Source organism: Xiphophorus maculatus, chromosome 2 (genome assembly GCF_002775205.1).
Source record: "Xiphophorus maculatus strain JP 163 A chromosome 2, X_maculatus-5.0-male, whole genome shotgun sequence".
Lineage (NCBI taxonomy): Eukaryota > Metazoa > Chordata > Actinopteri > Cyprinodontiformes > Poeciliidae > Xiphophorus > Xiphophorus maculatus.
The window spans coordinates 3,970,985-3,989,612 of record NC_036444.1 but is presented as its reverse complement, the minus strand read 5'-3'; the positions used below and the strand labels follow the sequence as shown (position 1 = coordinate 3,989,612).

The following is an 18,628-nucleotide window of genomic DNA, read 5'->3' as shown; positions in this document are numbered from 1 at the left end:
CAGAAATCTAAGTTTGGCTTTTACTAGCGTATTGTGCGGAAGAAAATTAGGGCCAATGAAAAAGAAAATTCTGACTTGAATCTCAGAATTCAGAATTTTCTCCTCAGAATTCTGATTTTATTCTGTTTCTAAACCCAGAATTCTTACTTTTTTTGGTCAGAATTCCGACTTTTATATCAAAATTTTTGATTTTTTTTTTCTCAGAATTTTGAATTTTCTCTCAGAATCCTGACTTAAATCTGAGAATTAAACATTTTTATCTCAAATTTTTTAAATTCTTTCTCAGAATTTTGCTTTTCTTTCTCACAATACTGAATTTAATCTCAGAACTTTGACTTTTGATCAGATTAAAGTCAGAATACTGATCAAAAAAAAAGTTGTTGTTTTATCTCCCAGCGGCCATAATTGTCTTCCGTACTATTGTAACATATATATTTTTTGAGTGTTATTAAATACAGTTAAATAAAAAAAATCTGCACCCTCTTAAAATTGTACATATTGGCCTATATATATACGGTGGGTATTTAAAGATGAGTATATCCATATGGTACAGCATGATAATGTGGAGGTATCTACATTATTCACATTATTTACTGGTTCTGTCTGCAGAACCAAGTGTTTTGTTAACTGACTGATCTAATTCCTGACCGCCTCCCTGCAGCGTTTCTCCTGGTTCTCTTCTGAAGTCCTGGTGGCCGCCGTCGGGCCGATGATCGGCCGTCATCCCGTTCACCGCCGCCGTCTCCTGATGTTCGCTCCTGTGGAGCGTCGACGTCGAATCCGAGGAAGGCTCCAGGACGGCCCGCGTCTCCTTTTCATTGCCTTGGTTGCTGTTCTGCAGGGCAGGCCGCGGGTCTCGAACGGTACCAAAGCAGGTCTGGGCGGTGGACAGCGTCCGCTGATTACCGTCCACTCGCTGGCAGCTGTACAGCCCCCGAAACGCGGAGCGAAACTTCTGAGACATGGCGTTGTAAATCACGGGGTTTATGGCGCTGTTGGCGTAGATGCAGGTCCGACAGAACAGCAGGAACCAGGAGTCCAGGTAGGGCGTGGACACGAAGGAGTTGATCAGAACCAAGGTCCGGTAGGGCATCCACAGCAGGGCGAAAAGGATCACCACCACGGCGAGCATCTTCGTCACCTGCAGGGTAAATAAAATTTTAAGTCTAAAAATTTTTGAGTTTTTTGACAGAAATTTACTTTCCTTTTTTTTCTACCCAACGGCCCTGATACGCTGTCAGAAAAATCAGACATATTGCAGGAAAGCTGGCTAAAAATATTTTGAAAGCTAGTAAATAAAAATCTGAAAGGGATTTAGAATAAGTTATAATAATATGTTTACTTCAGATGTAAAAACTACAGTAAAAATAATGTCAACTGGTTAGTTTCTGATAAATTAGATTAAAATATTGTCACATGGATAAGTTTCCCGTTGTTATTGTGACACACTGCAGCCACAATGCCATGCAGAAATAGTTAAAAATTTCTATTTTATAATAAAACTCCATCAGACTCTGTCATTTTACATTTGAAAGCTAGAATTACTGGAATATTTTAGGAACTTCTTAAAATTTTTATAATTTTCCAGTTTCAGTTGAGCATGTTCTGCTAATTATCAGAAAATTGTTGACATGAAACCAAAACAGACACTTTCGAATGAGCATTCGAATGAAGGCTAACGTCAAAAAGTGAAGAAAAAATGGAGAGAAAGGGAGAGAATATCTACAGAAGGATAAAATAACTGGATACAAAGCAGGTGTGATGATAAACACATTATGAACAGGTGTGAAGTCTGAAGAGACAAACTAAAAGAAAGCATAAAGAACTAATAATATTAACAAACCTGAGATACAACCAGAAACAACCAACTGTACCACCAGGCAGCCCCTCTTTTAAAACGTAAAACATGATAGAAATAAATAATAATAATTAGTAGACAATGATAATTAATTATCATGCTTTTTTTTTCAACTTGCTTCTCTGAAGAATCAAATGTGTGTTGGGACAATGCCAAGATGGCAAGAAATCAACAACGGTCTTAGAAACTGCTGCTTTTTGACCTGCCAACTCAAGACAATAGCAATGTGTTTTTCTGCATCTTTGTCAATTTGTTGCATGCTATCACAAAACCAAGACGGACAGACATCAATGATCTCAGAGAAGTAACTGTTGCTACCCATCAATCTGGGAGCGGATACAGGGTCATTTGCAAACTACTTCTCCAGTAAGAAATATTATTCACAAGAGGAAAACATTTAAGATGGCAGCTAGCTGCGTAAACAGATTGTAGAATACAAAGATTTACTTTCTAAAATTGGTGAAAACAAGCTCAGAGGACACAAATTGTAAATAATTCCCCCCCAAAAAATAATCATTGAATTATTCAACCACAGCCATTAGAAATGCACAAAGAATGTACAACTATGCAGTGATGCTAAACCTCAAAGATCCGGTCCAATATGAGCTGATGGTGTCGTTCTAATTTCTGTGATTAGCTGTGATTGCTTCGTGATAACTGGAATCATCAGCATGTCAGAGGAAGCACGAGCAGACAGAGTTCTCGCCTGCGTGGAGCATTTTGACACCAATTTTTCAAATGCTTTGTGTGTCTCTGAGTGCGCGCTCTGAGGGGGTTAATGAAGGCTCATTGGGTAATTGAGTCATTGGAAAAATAAAGACAAAGACAGGCGACATGGAGTGGGATGTGTGTGAAAGAAAAAGGGAGAATTAAATCATTTGCAAAGTAAATTACAGAGTCTGTAAGTTACCCAACAGGTGCAAAATATCCCAGGAGATGATGGATTTATTACCAGAAAGAACCTAGAGAGCTTTACCTCAGTGGTCTTTAAACAGAGAGGAACATCAGGAAAACAACTTTACTGCAAGAACACAAAATCATACCAAGGATTTTCTGTCTAGTTCCAAGTGCAAAAACTTCGTATTGTGGCAAATTCACATTTGTTTATGTACTTTTATTTGGGTATCTACAGCTTCGGAAAAGAACCGGAGCGCTTAAAAAAGACAAAACACGTAGCTGGTTTTGGGCTATAGGTTAATATTTTTTGGTTTCTGGAAAATGACCAGTTTCAAAGACCTGGGGAATGTAACGCCACAAACTAGCAGGAACTGCACAGTTACCTAGCAACCCCAGCAAAGTTCCGCCAGTTACTTAGCAACCACAGCAGAGTTCCACCCATTACCTAGCAACCCCATTACTTAGCTGACTACCTACCTTTTGTTCCATATAACACAGTAGGAGTGTAACAGGTAAACCTTTTATGGATGCAAACTCCACTAAAAACCCACCTGTTTAGGATTGTACACATTTAGGTAAGCTTGTTTTGCCACTGTATGTGCTGTACAATGGCTGCTGGAAAAGACAAGTGTTTCGTTGTTGACTTACCATCCAGAAAACAATCGCTGCATTTTTGTTGGCTGTGTTCTACTTCTGCTTTTCAAATATCTACGTTTGTAGATATTTGATTGCAGCCATTTTCACGAGTGAGGCTAGCAGCACCTTATTTAGATTTAAAGTGACAAGACGCCCTAAAACAGCTCATTCTGAACAAATCTGAGCTGAGAGGACTAAAATCTCATTATCTAAGAATGATTTTGTACAAAAAAATGCAATAAACATGTTTTGTATTACTTGTAAACCTAACCTGTCCAATAAAGCATAGTAGATCACCTTCAAAATAAGACAAAAGTAACTCACCAGTAACTTTTCAGCAAGATATAGAAGTTTGTTTTACATCAGTAATTTTTGAATATTCATTAAAAATACTAGTTCCAGTGGAAGATTATTTCATTTATGACATGGGAAAAATGTCTTATTAATGAAATTCATTCTAATTTGTCCAGGTATGCATGAGCTTGCATGATATGCTTCCAAGCCAAAACTTGTTGGCTGCACACATGGTGAATTCTTTTTAATTACTGAAAAATCCAGACTGAAGTCTAGAAACAAATCCATCATGAAGGAGCATCATAAACTCTAAAGTCTAACTACCCAACATTGTATAAAACCCAGGAATGGGAGAGAGATTCCTGTTCAACACCTTTTTTTTCCATGCTGTGCAGAACATTAGTTGCTCCCTGGTTGCTATGGAGATATGCAGGGATTAAAATCAAAGTGAAGCCCACCCCTGACCTTAGAGCTGTTCTCACATCCTGTGGAACATCCTGACTGTGGTTACAGCAGCTCTGGGAGGCAAGACTCATGTCACACAGACACTAAACACGCATCTGGAAGTCCAATTAACGGGCAGCTCCTTAAAACACTCGCACACAACTCTGCTGAGTCCCATCCAGAACGATCGGGAAAAATGGATGGTCCTCTGTTTCCTGAAGTAGAAAGTTTTCAATTAAAATTCTCACTTTTTTTACAGCAGGCCACAAATATTGTTTGGAAGTTGCTAAGAAAACGTTTGTTTAGTTTCTGCACCAAACAAAAAGCAACTTTTCTCAACGTTTCTGTCATGAGGTGCGGTGAAGGTGGTGAGGCAGCGGACCCAGGTTGAAATGATGTAAATGATGGTTTTAATGATGAATAGCACACAAATAATTCCAAAAGTCCAGGCAGCACAGCTGGAGCAGAAGGCTAAGGCGCAAAAACTGATAGCAACTGGTGACCCTCAAAAACAACATAGATGACTGACTTCACGGCAGAAAGGACGTGACTGGACCAGGACCCAACAAGGAACACAGGTGGGTTTAAATACACAGGGAGACAATCAGGAGAAACAAGGGACAGCTGGGGACAATCAAGGGGTAGCTGGGACAACGCAGAGGCTCAACAGAACATAGAAACCTAAATAAACACACAAAAAACCCAAATCACTACAGTTTCTGCTGCATTTGCATCACAATTTTTGGTTTGCTGCTCCGCCTACACCCATATTAAATAAATACATCAAAATTCTCAAATCAAGTAATGAATATGGAGCTCCATAGCTCAGTCACACTTTATTGCAGAAACTCCATTCAAAGTTTAAACAACACAAGTGTTGTACATCTCATCAGTCTTGTAAGAAATATTTCAAATGTAGATGCAAGTTTAAAAATTTGTGTCCTTTCAGGTCTTATGTTTTTCATGTTTTCCATTAGATATTTGAATTTCAGTGTTTTTTTTTTTTGAAGTGGCTGACGTTTTTGAGCCTTTTAAACCAATTATTGCTATAAAATGTTATTAATTTTCATAACTTAGTGTGGTGGGATGGTGTTCCACCCTCCCAACTATGTGCACCAGGTGTAGCAAGAAGCGTGCCTTGATTGGTGGGCGGGGCAGATGGCTTTATAGCTGAGCAGGCCACTGCGAGGTGCGTGTGTCTTTGTTTCCCCTACTACTCCTCTGGCCCAATCGAAAGGCATTGGAATTGGACAACAATTTGTTCCACTGTTTGAAGTGCTTGTGTTTTTCCTTTTACAGTTTGTTTGCTTATTATTGAAATTACTAGTGAGTTTGCTTTCTTTTGTTTTGATTTACTAATTTGTTTTCTTTTGCATTGCATGTTTTGTTTGTTCATAAATTTTTTGGGAATAATTTAAATTGTCTTCATTTCATATGATCCCTTTTCTTTCCAGGGACCAAGTAGTAGGCCTGAAGCTATATGTTTTTAAAAAGAGAAATGTTTTAATGAAATTGTTTAATAAAAATGTTGTGGACTGTTCTCGACTTGTGTCGATTTTTCCTGTGAAAATGCCACAAAAATAACCTTTTTTTGGTTGACATTTTTATGGCAAACGAGCCACAGCACTCAGACAGAAGCACATTAGACATTCCTCCCCTCATGGAAAAATGTTGCAAAGCCTCAGCATTTTGCAAGTGAGCGGCATCCCTTGGCACGCCGTGACCCTCCTTAACATCACCGCTGTCTGGTGACCATGGCAACGGCTCAGACGTTTTCCGAGCCGCTGCAAGACCGCGGGTCAACGGGGAGGGGATGGAGTCAGTCAGCCTGTACGGCTCGGGTGATTAGTCTTATCAGTCAGAAATAAAGCCGCACACCCTCAGCCTTCCTCCGTCCCATCGGTGCACATTTCTCCGGTTCTGCTGGAGCGTGTCAGTCCGTGTTTCATACACCTCATCGGAAAGAAAAGCCTGGAAAGCTGCATCACGTGAACGCCCTCTCTCAGCAAAATGCTATTCGAGATAAGCGTCCAGGTCCAGGTGGAAAACTGAGAGCCAAACGAGGCCATTTCAGCAGGTAGATAACAGAAAACAATTAACTGTTTAATTACTGTCGAGGAGAGGGAGAGGGTAGCCTCTTAATTATACCTGCAGCGATGAAACGCAAGGCTTTGTACACACCAGCCATGTTTGATCCGCTTTAATCCAAATCCCGTCAGCTTGTCTAGAACAGTGGTTCTCAAATGGGGGTACGTGTACCCCTGGGGGTACGTGGAGGTACTGCAGGGGGTACGTGAAGCTTTTCAAAATATCTTTAAAAAATCAGTAGGCTCCTCATAATAAGTCTTGGGAAAAATTATTTTGTAAAAAGTTCGATAAAATATAAATGTGTGTTCATGCACTGAATTTTATATTCAGTATTTAGTTTCAATATCCTTTAAAATAAAACGGTTTGACTGGTTTTATACCTTCCTGGTGGTCACCGTCTTCTGTTTTTCTTTTTTGTTTAACCATGCAATGTTTGCAATATGGATGTATTTGTCAGGTTCACTGATATAAGTTGTTTGGCTTTAATAAATCAGACAGTGATTTTACAGCACTGTACCTCTTTTATATTCCAAAAATGTTTTGCCCGTGTCAGGGGGTACTTGACTAAAAATATATTTTTAAGGGGGTACATCACTGAAAAAAGTTTGAGAACCACTGGTCTAGAAAGTCCGGTTCCTTTGTGGAGATGTAGCTGCGCAATCAGGCCAAAAAAGCGATCTGGTCTGCTACAAACCTCATTCTCTCTTCGGTTGAACTGAACTCTGCTGCGTTTCAAAAGCAGTAAGTGGATTACAGCGCAGGGTATTCTGGGTAAATACAACCAAAACAAACACACTAGTTTTGTGCTAGCAGGTGAAATGACTAATGGGTTTTTGCCAGCAACAAATAACCGCTGAAATCCGACACTACTTCATTTTTGTTTACGTTTCATGCTCAGTCTTCTTCAGATGTTTTCATGTCGTTTCCTTCAGCAATTCCTGGTGCAGCGCCCCCACAGGTGAGGAGGGAAAAAGGTTTCTCAATGGATTTGGATGGTGCAGTGGGAAAGAAAGCCGTAGCAGTTAAAAATGTAACAAATGTTGAAATTTTGGTCCCCAAACTATGACGGTCAAGTAAACATCTGCCAAAAAAATCAAAAAGGAAAGTTTTGTGTTTGAAAAGTTCACAACTTACTAGAAAAAACGGAAAAGTATGTTTGATTAATCTCAGAAATTTAAAAAATCCAAACCTTGCAACTTTTGAAACTCAGAAATTTCCGTGTTTTTTCTAGAAAATTTCTCAGATTAAACTCAAAATTTCTGAGTTTTTGTTGGAAGAAATTTAGTCTTTGTTGTTTTATTGTTTTTTTTTATCTACGAGGTCCCAATACGCTGTTGTACCAGTCAAACCAAGTCTACTGGACCATCAAGTAGAAAAACTTTTAACACAGTTACTCTTAAAATCAAGTAATCAGAAAGTAACTAAGTTACTTTTTCAAGGAGTAATTAGATATTGCTTATTGTTTATTATCCCCATTAAGCTAGATTGTATCATTAAAAAGCACACATCATACAATAAAAGTCATTCAAATATATGATATATCAATAAAAATAAATCACAGTTCATACAAAATGTTGATAAATTTATCCAATGTCCAATAATTAGTCGTTTCATTACTCCTAAAGGCTAACTTCTGTTCAGTAAATGGCAGACAATTCCAGTTTTTCATTACTTTGTAACTAAAAATTAGGGACATATTGAGACATATCCATGTGAATTTAACTGAACAAACAAAACCAATGGGCTTTAGAGTTTTAAAATTTTCCACGTTGAAAATAGTAGTGAAGCTAATTTCCTATCATGAACTTTTAGCTAGTCAATATTTGACTGTATGGTATTTAACATGCAGCTTTATTCTGCATCAATTTAAATGTATCTAAGTCTTTTTCAAGGTAACACTGGTTGACACATCTACCTAAAATCATGCTTTGTCTGTCTACCATTTGTTTGTGAACTTTCACTACTTTTTCGGAAACAAATTAAAAACTGAATTTTAAAAAATTGTTTTTAAGCATCTGAGTGAAATGAGCATGTAGCATCGGATGCTATCAGCAGCGACCAACCCTCAACATTTCCTCTCCTCTCCTCGACACACATTGAAGAGATCAGACACGGAAAACTCCCTCAGAGATCAAAACTCTGCATTAATCTCCAATCATGCAGGGGGCCATTATTTTTCAGTGTAGTTTATCAAACCCCCATCAGATTGAGCTGATCTATCAAACAGAATGAAAAAGCATGAAGTGCCTTTTTGAAAGGACTGAACTCATCGGCTTTATTAAGATCTCTTTTCCTCTCATTATGTAAATCTTCTGCTCTCACATGGAGCTCCTTAAACACACAAGATTAGGATCTCCTCTGCCATCAGGTTCAGCCTGTTTTCATGCCGACACACACAGAAAGTCTGCAGGCGACGCACTCAGGAGCCATTAAAATCCAGGGTTGATGGTTTTAAAACGCGCCCCTGAGCACCATCTGTGGTTCAGAGCGGACTGAGAGCGCTTTGGCAGAGCATGAGGGATCCGCTGGAGGTTTCCTCTGGTTCAGAGGTAAATATAACTTTGCTAACAAACGGCTAACCCCCTCTCCGGCTTGAAGCGGCAGCTGCAGGGCTGCTGTGTCAAAGCCATGTGAGTCTCTGATTCTTTAATGTCAGAGCTGACACTGTGAATAAATATCTCACTGTAAATAAACCACTAGCAGGAACCCTGCAGTGTCTGAGTGTTTTCACAGAGTTTCTTCGTTCTCCATGTTGCCAACAAACACCCGCTGGTTTGGTGGATTTGAATGTGTCTCTCATTGTAGTTTGTATGTGAATGTCCTGGATTAAGGCAGTGTTTTAGCAGCAGAGGCCGACACTAAACATCCAACACCTTTACCTGCTTACCAGGTCGCCGGGATCAGCACAAAAACGCACAACCTGAAACGATTAATCACTATGAATCAAATATTCAAATAATTGTCAACTATTTCAGTAATCGATTAATCATTAACTGGAGTATATAAACTCCAAAAAAGGTAATTTTGTTAAAAGAACAGCACAGTCAGAAGAGTAATTAAGCCAAAAATGCACAAATATTATACATATTCAAGTGGCAATTTTACCTTTACTTGGTTCAAATTCTGTAAAAAATCTCCTTTTAATCACTTTTTGCTACCCATTTATTGATAAAAGAAAATCAACCAATTAGCCCTACACTGTATTGATGTCAAGTCAAGCAAAAAGGTTGAGTTTTTCACATGTTGATGTCAGAAGTATTTAATTTTTTGCTACAAATGATCAAGCATTGACTAAAAGAATGCTGTTTTTGCATTTTATACAGTAAAATGTTTATTTTCTTATTTAAAAAAGACATTTGATTGTTTATTTGTATCTTTTAATGAATTTCTAATGTAAGGCTTAAATGACAATTTTTTGTGCAATTAATCCTATAACCGTTAAAATGATCGCTAGCAGCAGCCTGAGGGCAATTAAAGAAACCAATTAACCAAAGTCATGTGTTTTGGACTGTTGATTATTTTTGGAATTAACCAGTTAATAAATGGATGCAAAAGGTGTTTAATAGGAGTTTTTTAAAGGAATTTGAACCAGGTGAAGCTAAAACTATGTTACTTCAGGAGTTTTGGGTAGAGCATATTTACAGACAAAGTTTTTTTTTCCATCTTAATTGCAAAATGTTTATATTTTTGTACAGCTTTGGCTTAGTTACTACTCTGAGTGTTTAATTCTTTTTTGAGTCTTTATACTCCAGTTAACAATTAATCGATAACTAAATTAGTTGACAATTATTTCAACAATCAATTAATCATGTGTAATCTGATTAATCATTTCATTCTTAGTCCAAACGGTGGTATTTGATAGTTGTGTATTTTTAGAAAAAGGTTTGTTTGAGGAAATCTTGTGTCAAGAGGTATGAAGGTGCCTTTATCTCTTCATGTGTCCACACGGAAAAGCAGACTGACCCCAAAACGGAGACATGGAGGAAATTATACCACTCTGCAAACACAAGATGACAAAGTCGTTTTGACTCGGATGTGTTATGAATCCAGGGATCAAGCTGTGGGAGCCCAGATTGACAGAAAATTACAGTCCGTGCTCTCCGCTGCTCATCTTTCAGCCCTTTTTTTCTGCTTCCCAGTGCAGATTGTTAGGAGGAGGCTGGCTATCAAAGTGCTGATAAAAACATGTTGCTGCCTGCTTCAAAGCACAGTTTGATATCAGGAGTGGGGTCAAGACGTCTTCGCCTTGCAGAGGAAGCAGCTCTGGTTACAAACGAGCTGAAAGCCTCTCTCACATTCACAAAACTAAAGTTACTTCAGATTTACTGCAAAACCTTGGGTTCACAGATTCATACCACTGGTCTGAAACCTGTTTAACAAAACCACACAGAAGCACATTTTTAACTAAAGTAAAATCTGATCTGACTTGATCACGACAGTGTATTAGCTCCATGGTAGATTGGGAAAAAAGGAGCAAAAAAGGAGTTTTTAGATGTCCAGTAAAAACTGCCAATTCTGAGATTAAGCCTGTAAAATCATTGAAATTTATGAGTTTGAAAAGTAAAAAATTAGCTAGAAAAAACAGATTTTCTGAGATTTTTTTCTAGAAAATCTCAGAAATTTTCTACAGCAAAAGCTAGAAATTTCTGAACTTGGAAAGTACAAAATTTGCTATTATAAACAAATTTTGATATTAATCTCAGAAATTTCTAGAAAAAACTGAGACATGTCTGAGTTTGAAAAGTAGAACATTTTTGACTTCTACCTGAGTGAAGTTGACTGCTCCTCCTACAAATTAAACAAAATTGGTTTCAAACGTGCATGCTAGTTTGAGCAGCAAACATTTTCTCCGTACTGCTCTCAATTTTGCTCCCCCAAAATTTACAAAATCAAACTAATTTGGTGTCTATCTAATGTACTACAAATATTTCAGCTGCACAAACAGTAAAATAAATTTATGTTGACTATTGAAAAAAATCTCAAAAACTATAACAGCACAAACAAAACATTTTCTGCACAAAAGTAACAGTTGATTGACACCATTTTTCACTTGATTTTGTAAATGTGAGATATGATGTAAAGCACTTTGAAATGCCTTGCTGCTGAAACATGCTCTGCAAATAAAATTTGATTTGATTTGAAGTAAAATAAAAACTCCTCCTCTTGTGTGGATCAGTGAAAGACGAAGTTTTTAAGGTGGAAAAGCTGGAGAGAAAACTGAGCTGTCCAGAAAAACAATTCATTCTGGGAGAGAGAGCGTCTCTTCCATGAAAAGCTTCAGCATCAAGAAAAGAAGCCATTACGACTGTCTCCAGGGTAGGGGACCGAGAGCTGATGAGACGACTTTCCTCTCAGAGAGCGAAGGGCTTTGACATCATCATCATCATCAGGCTGTCAAACAGAACCCCTGGGCCGGGTCGCGTTTAACTAAAACAGCAATTACCAGAGGGATCAAACGCAGCAGAGAGTTAATGAGGCTCAGACCTGTTTCCTGGAGGAGACCGCCGTCTTCGGCCGACCCTGTCGGCCCATCCTCGCAGCCTCCGACGTCTCGCGACAGCTCCTTCGCAGCGTGGTGGCGCTGGTTTCGGTGTGGCTCGGCAGAGGGCTGGAGAGGCACAAACAGCCAAATACAGGAGCTTTACTGGCGTGGGAGCAAAACAATGACGACCCTAAACTAAACACAAACACGTGGGACACCAACAGCAAACAGCACCGGAAGTAACTCCACAACTTTATTTACACCTTACTGCGTCTTTACAACCTGAGCTGCTGTTCCTGAATAAACATAGAAACAGATTTTAAACAAAACTCACATTTTGTACATTTTTGTACTTCAATTTGTGTTTCAACTGTTTCTAAAAACAACCCAAGCTCTTAAAAAAACATTGACTTGGCAACAAGTTAATGTTTTTTGGTGTCTGGAATTGGGCAGTTTCAAAAACTTCCAGAATGTAACGTAACAAATCAGCAGGCACTGCCCCGTTACCTAGCAACCCCAGTAAAGTCCAGCCCGTTGCCTAGCAACCCAGGCTGAGCACCACATAAATAAACTTGTATTTAGGGTTATATTATGCATTCTTGAAATTGACATGAATACTTGATATAACACGAGGGCGTGTTAATTTTTTATTTTTTTTTTTAAGTTTGGGGTTTCTTAAAATGCTTTTTTCATGTGGCCACAGGGCACAACTTTAACTATTAAGTTAAAAAACATTTCAGAAAACTTGTCATACCACCAGATAAACCTGCTTCATTTAGGGTTTTTTCACACCTGACAGTTCACTAGATTCGGTTCAATTGGAGACAAAATTGCAGCATTTATTACATTTTCAGCTGCTGCTGTTCGCTTCCTCGCTGCACTGTCTCAAACAAACAAAACCTTTTGAGGAAACTGTTCCCCTCCTCGCCTGTGGTGGCACTGCACCAAGAACCACTGAAGAAAACGACACAAAAACCTCTGATGAAGACATTGAGTGCAACTTTCTTCTTCGCAAAATGTGAACAAAAATGAAGTGCCGTCAGATTTTAGCAATTGTAGGATTTCTCTTTTGTCTCTGGTAAAAGATCTTTAGTAATTTTTCCTGCTAGACTCTCGTGTCTGCATTGATCGTATTTACCCAGAATAGTAGCCCACTTCCTACTTTTGTAGCCGTGTCCTCAAACCGTACCAGAGTTCACGTCAAATGAACCAAGACCAAGGTTTGTAAGCAGCCCAGAGGTTAGTTTTTTTGGGCCACATCAGCGGCCAGACCAGACCAGACTAAACAAGGCTGGTGTGAATGCAACCATTGTTCCTGGACGACTTGATAGAAACATAAATTCTTCTCTCTAGTAGAAAACCCTGATGGAGAAGATCTTGTAATTGGTTTTTTTGACCTTTAGCTCAAAAATACTTGGGTTAAGCAACTGGACAAGACAATAATCCAAAGCACACTAGTAATTCCACCTATGAATGAAAGTAGGATTTAAATCTGGTTGAGATGCTGTGACTGGAAAACCCTGCAACATTGCTGAAATCAAGCAATTCATCAAAGAAGAGTGGGTCACAGTCCTCCATAGCGATGTAAAGGAGTTACAGGTATTGCAATCAATTGACCTCAGCAGTTACAGCTGAGGGAGGAAATACCAGTTATTAGGTTTAAGGGGAAATTACTTGTTTACAAAGGCCAGCTGGTTTACCATAACTGTGCTTTTATTCAGGTTATTTGTGACTAATGTTACCACATCTTTGAAGTTTAAAACAAGCAAAAACAGAAGAAATTTGTAAAGGGAAAAGGCTCTTCCATAGCACTGTGTTTCCCTCTAACTGCATCAGGTCCTGGTTCTGGACCACTGATCCCAATGGCAGTAACTTTGAAACATTGGCTGGTGTTTCTCTAATTATTTGCATTCAATTTGGGCTAATTGAAAAAGGGACAAAGCCACTGTGATTGGTCTGCAGAGCTATTTGATGAGCTCATTACTCTTCGTAAAGGCTTTGTGAATTAACAGTGTCTGGTTCCAAGCGGTTCTGTAGCGTAGCAGGAAACAACTGGCCAGATGTGTCTCTAAAAGGTGTTATTGTTTTATCAGAGGTACAACCTTCTTGAGAGACTTTGTTGGTCACTAAAAACCCTCAAGAGCAGCAGTGTGAGTATACACAGGGAAGGAAGTGGCACATCACTATGGACAGAGAAGGTCCCAATCTAAAACCAACCATTTGGTATTCACTTGAGCATCAATTGAACTTTCTCATGGTCTGATGAGAAAGATCAAATCGTTTGGCCCCTCTGACAAGACGTTTGGAGAAGTCAAGGTGCTTTTGACCAGTTCAGCATGGTGATGCTACCATAATGGCTTTGTTAATCCCAGTGGTAGCATTGTTTTCCACAAAGTTTCCATATTCTACCATTTTACCTCAAATTAGCTCCACAGCATATCAAATTGATCAAAGATCATCACAATATCAGTACATGAATAACTGTATATGCAATTGACTTCTTGAATGCAATATTTGGGAGGCTATAATATTTTAAAGGTGGTATATTATGCTTCTTTGAACATAATAGGATCGATTTATGGGCTATACAAAACATGTTCATCATATTTCTTTTTGCACAAAATCATCCTTAGATAATGTGATTTTAGTCCAGTTAGTTCTACTTTCGGAATGAGTTGTTTTAGGGCGTCTTGTCACTTTAAATCCAAATAAGCTGCTGCTGGTGACGCCCTCCCACGCCCAGATCAATGTTTTCACTCACACTTGAAAACAGCTGCAAACAGATGTGCAATTATACAACCGTACATCTTTGACTTCTGGATGGTAAGTTGGCAACAAAACATGTATCATTTCCATCAGCCATTATAAAACACATACAGAGGTAAAACCATCTGACCAAACCTGCTGGAATTCCGCTGGGGTTGCTAAGTAACAGGGCTGGGGTTGCTAGGTAACGGGGATGGGCTCGGCTGGGGTTGCTAGGTAACGGCGCAGTGCCCTCTCTGACTTAACATTCCAGAGGGTTTTTGTTTTTTCTGCATAATGGGTATTTTGAGACTAAAGTTATAATATCACAACTTTATTTTTGTATTATTATGACTTTAATCTTGAAATATTTCAACTTTATTCTCAACTCTAGGACTTTACTCTCACATTATTTCTGCTCTTTTCTTGTAAGAGTTTATTACAGTTTATTATGACTTTATTCTCATATTATTATGACTTTAAGCTTGTATTATTTTGACTTTAATCCCATAATACAACAATTTTATTCTTCTATTATTTCTACTTTATTCTTGTGCGAGTTTATTTTCAAAATTTTACGACTTCATTATCATAATTTTATTTTATTTTTTATTAGTATGACCCTAAAACTCTGGTGTAATTTCAGGTTTTACTGTGAATAAATTGAATAAACTGTCATTTTTAACAGCATTTCTGTCAACTCTGTTTTTACATGCTCTACGCCTACCTGAGGTAGAGCACCCGCGCTATCAGGCCGTACAGCACGATGGCGAGGAGCAGCGGGATGACGTAGAAAATGGTGAAGTCGATGAGGTAGATGGGGAGGTAGAGCTCCCGTTTCACTCGGTAGCCACACTGCACATGTCCGTCCTGGCCGACCTGCACATCAAACACAGACATGACGGAGATAAAATCAAAACCGGCTCCAGCGCTCGGAGCTGCATGTAATAATGGTTCACATCTCAACATAATAATACTGCTCTCAGACGAGGCTCAGGGCTCTTGAGCGGCCCGCAATTTAAGCAGCATTTGAACAAAACAGGTCGTAAATGTTTCACCCGCCTGCTGCAGACTCCTGTCTGTGCTAAAATACAGCATCTTCCTGTAATAGCTGAGTAAATAAGCCTGTGATTCAGCAGTGTATAAATAAGTTTATGCCCCACAATCTCATTCTGTGTATTATTAGTTCAACCTCATGATGGCCAGAGTAAACAAAGGCCTGAGGCTCGTCTCAGCCTTCCACTCATTCATTACTATAAAACACTACGTTACCACAAGGGTTGATGACAAAAATGTAATTTTTGTTGCAAAACAAAAACCAATTCATGCAAAATGCTTCACAAAAAATGGTTCAAGATAAACAAAGTGAAAGCTAATGTGGCTTTTAATAACTTTGGCAAAAAGCAATAAAAACAACTAGTAATAAAGATGTAAAAACAAATGCAGGTTTTTAGTTTTTATAAAATAATTGCACTAAATAGCCACAAAAGAATCTGTCCAGCACAGCTAGTAAAAAATTTAAGGTCTTTTTTTATCATTAGGTTGGAAACTATGTGCTTTTGCAGAATCCTATACAGACCAAGATTGTGTTCCAAGACAAGAATAATTTTTTTCTAAGGGTTTTTTGGCTCTAGTGGCCTTTATTTAAAAGTGCCAGGACAGAAAAGTAGAGTAATGAGAGTGAGGGAAGACATGGGGCAAAGGTCACCAGGCCGAGATTCGAACCTGCAACGGCCGTGTCGAGGACTAAAGCCTCCTTATGTGGCTGCGCCACCACAGCCCCCCCCAGACAAGAACTTTGACTTCAATTTCAAGCGCTCACATTGTACAGACAATAGGTTTAAACATATAAACTTTAAGGGGTTTTCGGCCAACATCAACATCCCATAGAAGAAAATGTATTTCATCGTTCTTTGCGTTAAAACCCAAATACAAAAATAGGAATAAAACAATCATTCTTGAAACACAAGAACACATTTTATACAGTAGATACCAATCAAAAATTATAAGCAGTCTTTTTTCAAAAGATCATAACATTTGCAGCCCTAAACAAGTTTTATTTAGCTGGACTGAGGGTAAAATGAATCTTTCTATTGTTAAGTTTGCAGACCTGTGTTGTAGATGAAAACTAAACAGAAGGTATTTTCTTAAAAACTAGCTCCACCCTTCCTGATTCTAGATTAAGAATTCAAGACTTAATGTTTCTATAGCTAATGTAGTAGCCAGAAACTGCATATCTGCGCGGTTTTTCTCCAACTGATTGTTTTTTTGTTGTTAAAAACCTGCTTGAAATAAATAAATAAATGAAATGAAATGGAAAATGAAAATATACTGTATATATAAAATTTATTCTGGCATTTAGCAAACAGAAATAAATTTTGGTAATCCTAACTGACCTAAAATGGGAAAGTATTATTTTTTCTCATGGATTTTATGTCAATATGACAAATTAAAGAGGTGGGCAGAGTACCCAAAACTTTTACTCAAGAGTAAAAAGTAACCGTCCAAGAAATTATTCTAGTAAGAGTAAAAAAAGAATCTGGTAAAATTGATCAATTACTCAAGTATTGAGTAACAAATTAATTATCAATCACTTTATATTTAAAAATTACTTAATCAGACGGACCAAAATATAAAGTTAAGTGAAAATTTTGGTATTTTAAGGACAAAAATGACAATAATTCATGTAAGTAACAAAGTTAACAAAAGATAATCCAAATCGGTTTTTTCCATATAAATCTTATAAAACTGCAGGTGTGTGTCTTTGTCCGGTGCATTTTTGGTTAAAACATGTCTGTCTCAGTGTGTAGAAAATCCACTGAATGAAATTTTACTCAAGTAAGAGTAGAGATACTTTATAATAAAGTAATCAAGTAAAAGTAAAAAGCCCAGCGTAGTAAAAATACTCCTAAAAGTACATTTAAAAAAAAAAAGTTACTCAAGTAAATGTAACTATAGTTACTACCCACCTCTGGAAAAAATGCATCTGTCTCTTTTTATACAGTAAATGTCTGGTTTCAGTGGTAAATATGGATTTAGTTAATAAAAACAATCATCCTGACTGATCTCATAAATAACAGTTTCCACTAAAGTGGCTCATCGTCTGTCGCTCTGCTGATGATTGCCAGACACCTGAGTCCCAACCTCTTCACAGAAATGGGTTGGAAAGTCGCCACTGCACCTGCACCAATCGGATCAAAACAGCTCTGTTGTCCTGACGGGTCTGACGGGACGCCCAGTGGATCCACGGATCAGATCCAGAACTACCCAGCAGTTCTGGATCTGATCTGCTGGGTAGTTCTGATCCAGCAGTTCAATAATTTTATTGAACTGCTGAAAAAACAAAATAGAAAACCTTTGAAAATGTAAAAAATATATATATATATTTTTTTACTTTTCTGTTTCGGCATGCTTAGAAGTGCCATTTTAGTAATCTAATTCAAACTTGAAAATGCAAAACGACACATGGGAATGGTTTTAAAGAGAAAATTTTCCGTTTGAGGGTCTATGCCATGTTTGCCATGCAAACATGATTATAAAATTACTAAAAAATCTGTAATAAATAGCTATAATCACTTTTATTGTTGTCACAGTAGTACCACAAATTAAATTTGCTCATCCCTACCAATCAGAGCTGCAAAAATTGTTAGAAAATCAGATATTTTTTAGTATTTGCTAACCTGAATGTCCACCAAGAAGAACCACAGCATGCAGTAGACGCAGGTGAAGATCCAGACGCCGGTTATGATCCGTTTGGCACGCGACACCGTGCACACCGTCTGAGCCTTGATGGGATGGCAGATAGCAATGTACCTGCAGGTGAGGAGTAAACACAAGGTCAGAACAGGTTCAGGTTTTTTACTCATTTTATTCCAGTAAAGTAGACGCCACTCAGCCATTAATGCAGCAGAGTCAGAATGCTGTTCGGAAGCCTTTTCTTTCATTGTCTGAACACACAGGTGGCGTTAAAACTGAAACTGCGCACAGAGGTCACATCATTACGAGGTGCTTCTCTTTAATCCCTTGAGCCCCGGCAGCACAGAGAGGCGGGAATACGGATTGGGATTGGATGTATGTGAGGGGATTCATGGTTTAATCATTTCTCAGGTTCTCCATGGAAGCCCCCTCAGCAGATCCACACTCTGTTATTAAAAACACAACCTGATGGGAGTGTCTGGACTGGG

The 18,628-nt window shown here is 38.3% G+C and overlaps 1 protein-coding gene across 1 annotated transcript in view; it reads right to left on the bottom strand.

Moving 5' to 3' along the window:
• Positions 1-316: 316 nt before the first annotated feature.
• Positions 317-18,628, bottom strand: part of LOC102233467 (thyrotropin-releasing hormone receptor-like) — a 29,495-nt gene continuing 11,183 nt past the window's right edge. Inside the window, exons 3-6 of the mRNA XM_005795889.2 lie at positions 18,125-18,257; positions 15,172-15,323; positions 11,702-11,825; positions 317-1,141 (exon numbers count right to left, since the gene is read on the bottom strand). Of these exons, the coding sequence (XP_005795946.1) occupies positions 587-1,141; positions 11,702-11,825; positions 15,172-15,323; positions 18,125-18,257 (964 nt within the window). The 3' untranslated portion in view covers positions 317-586. The remainder of the gene's footprint in view (positions 1,142-11,701; positions 11,826-15,171; positions 15,324-18,124; positions 18,258-18,628) is intronic.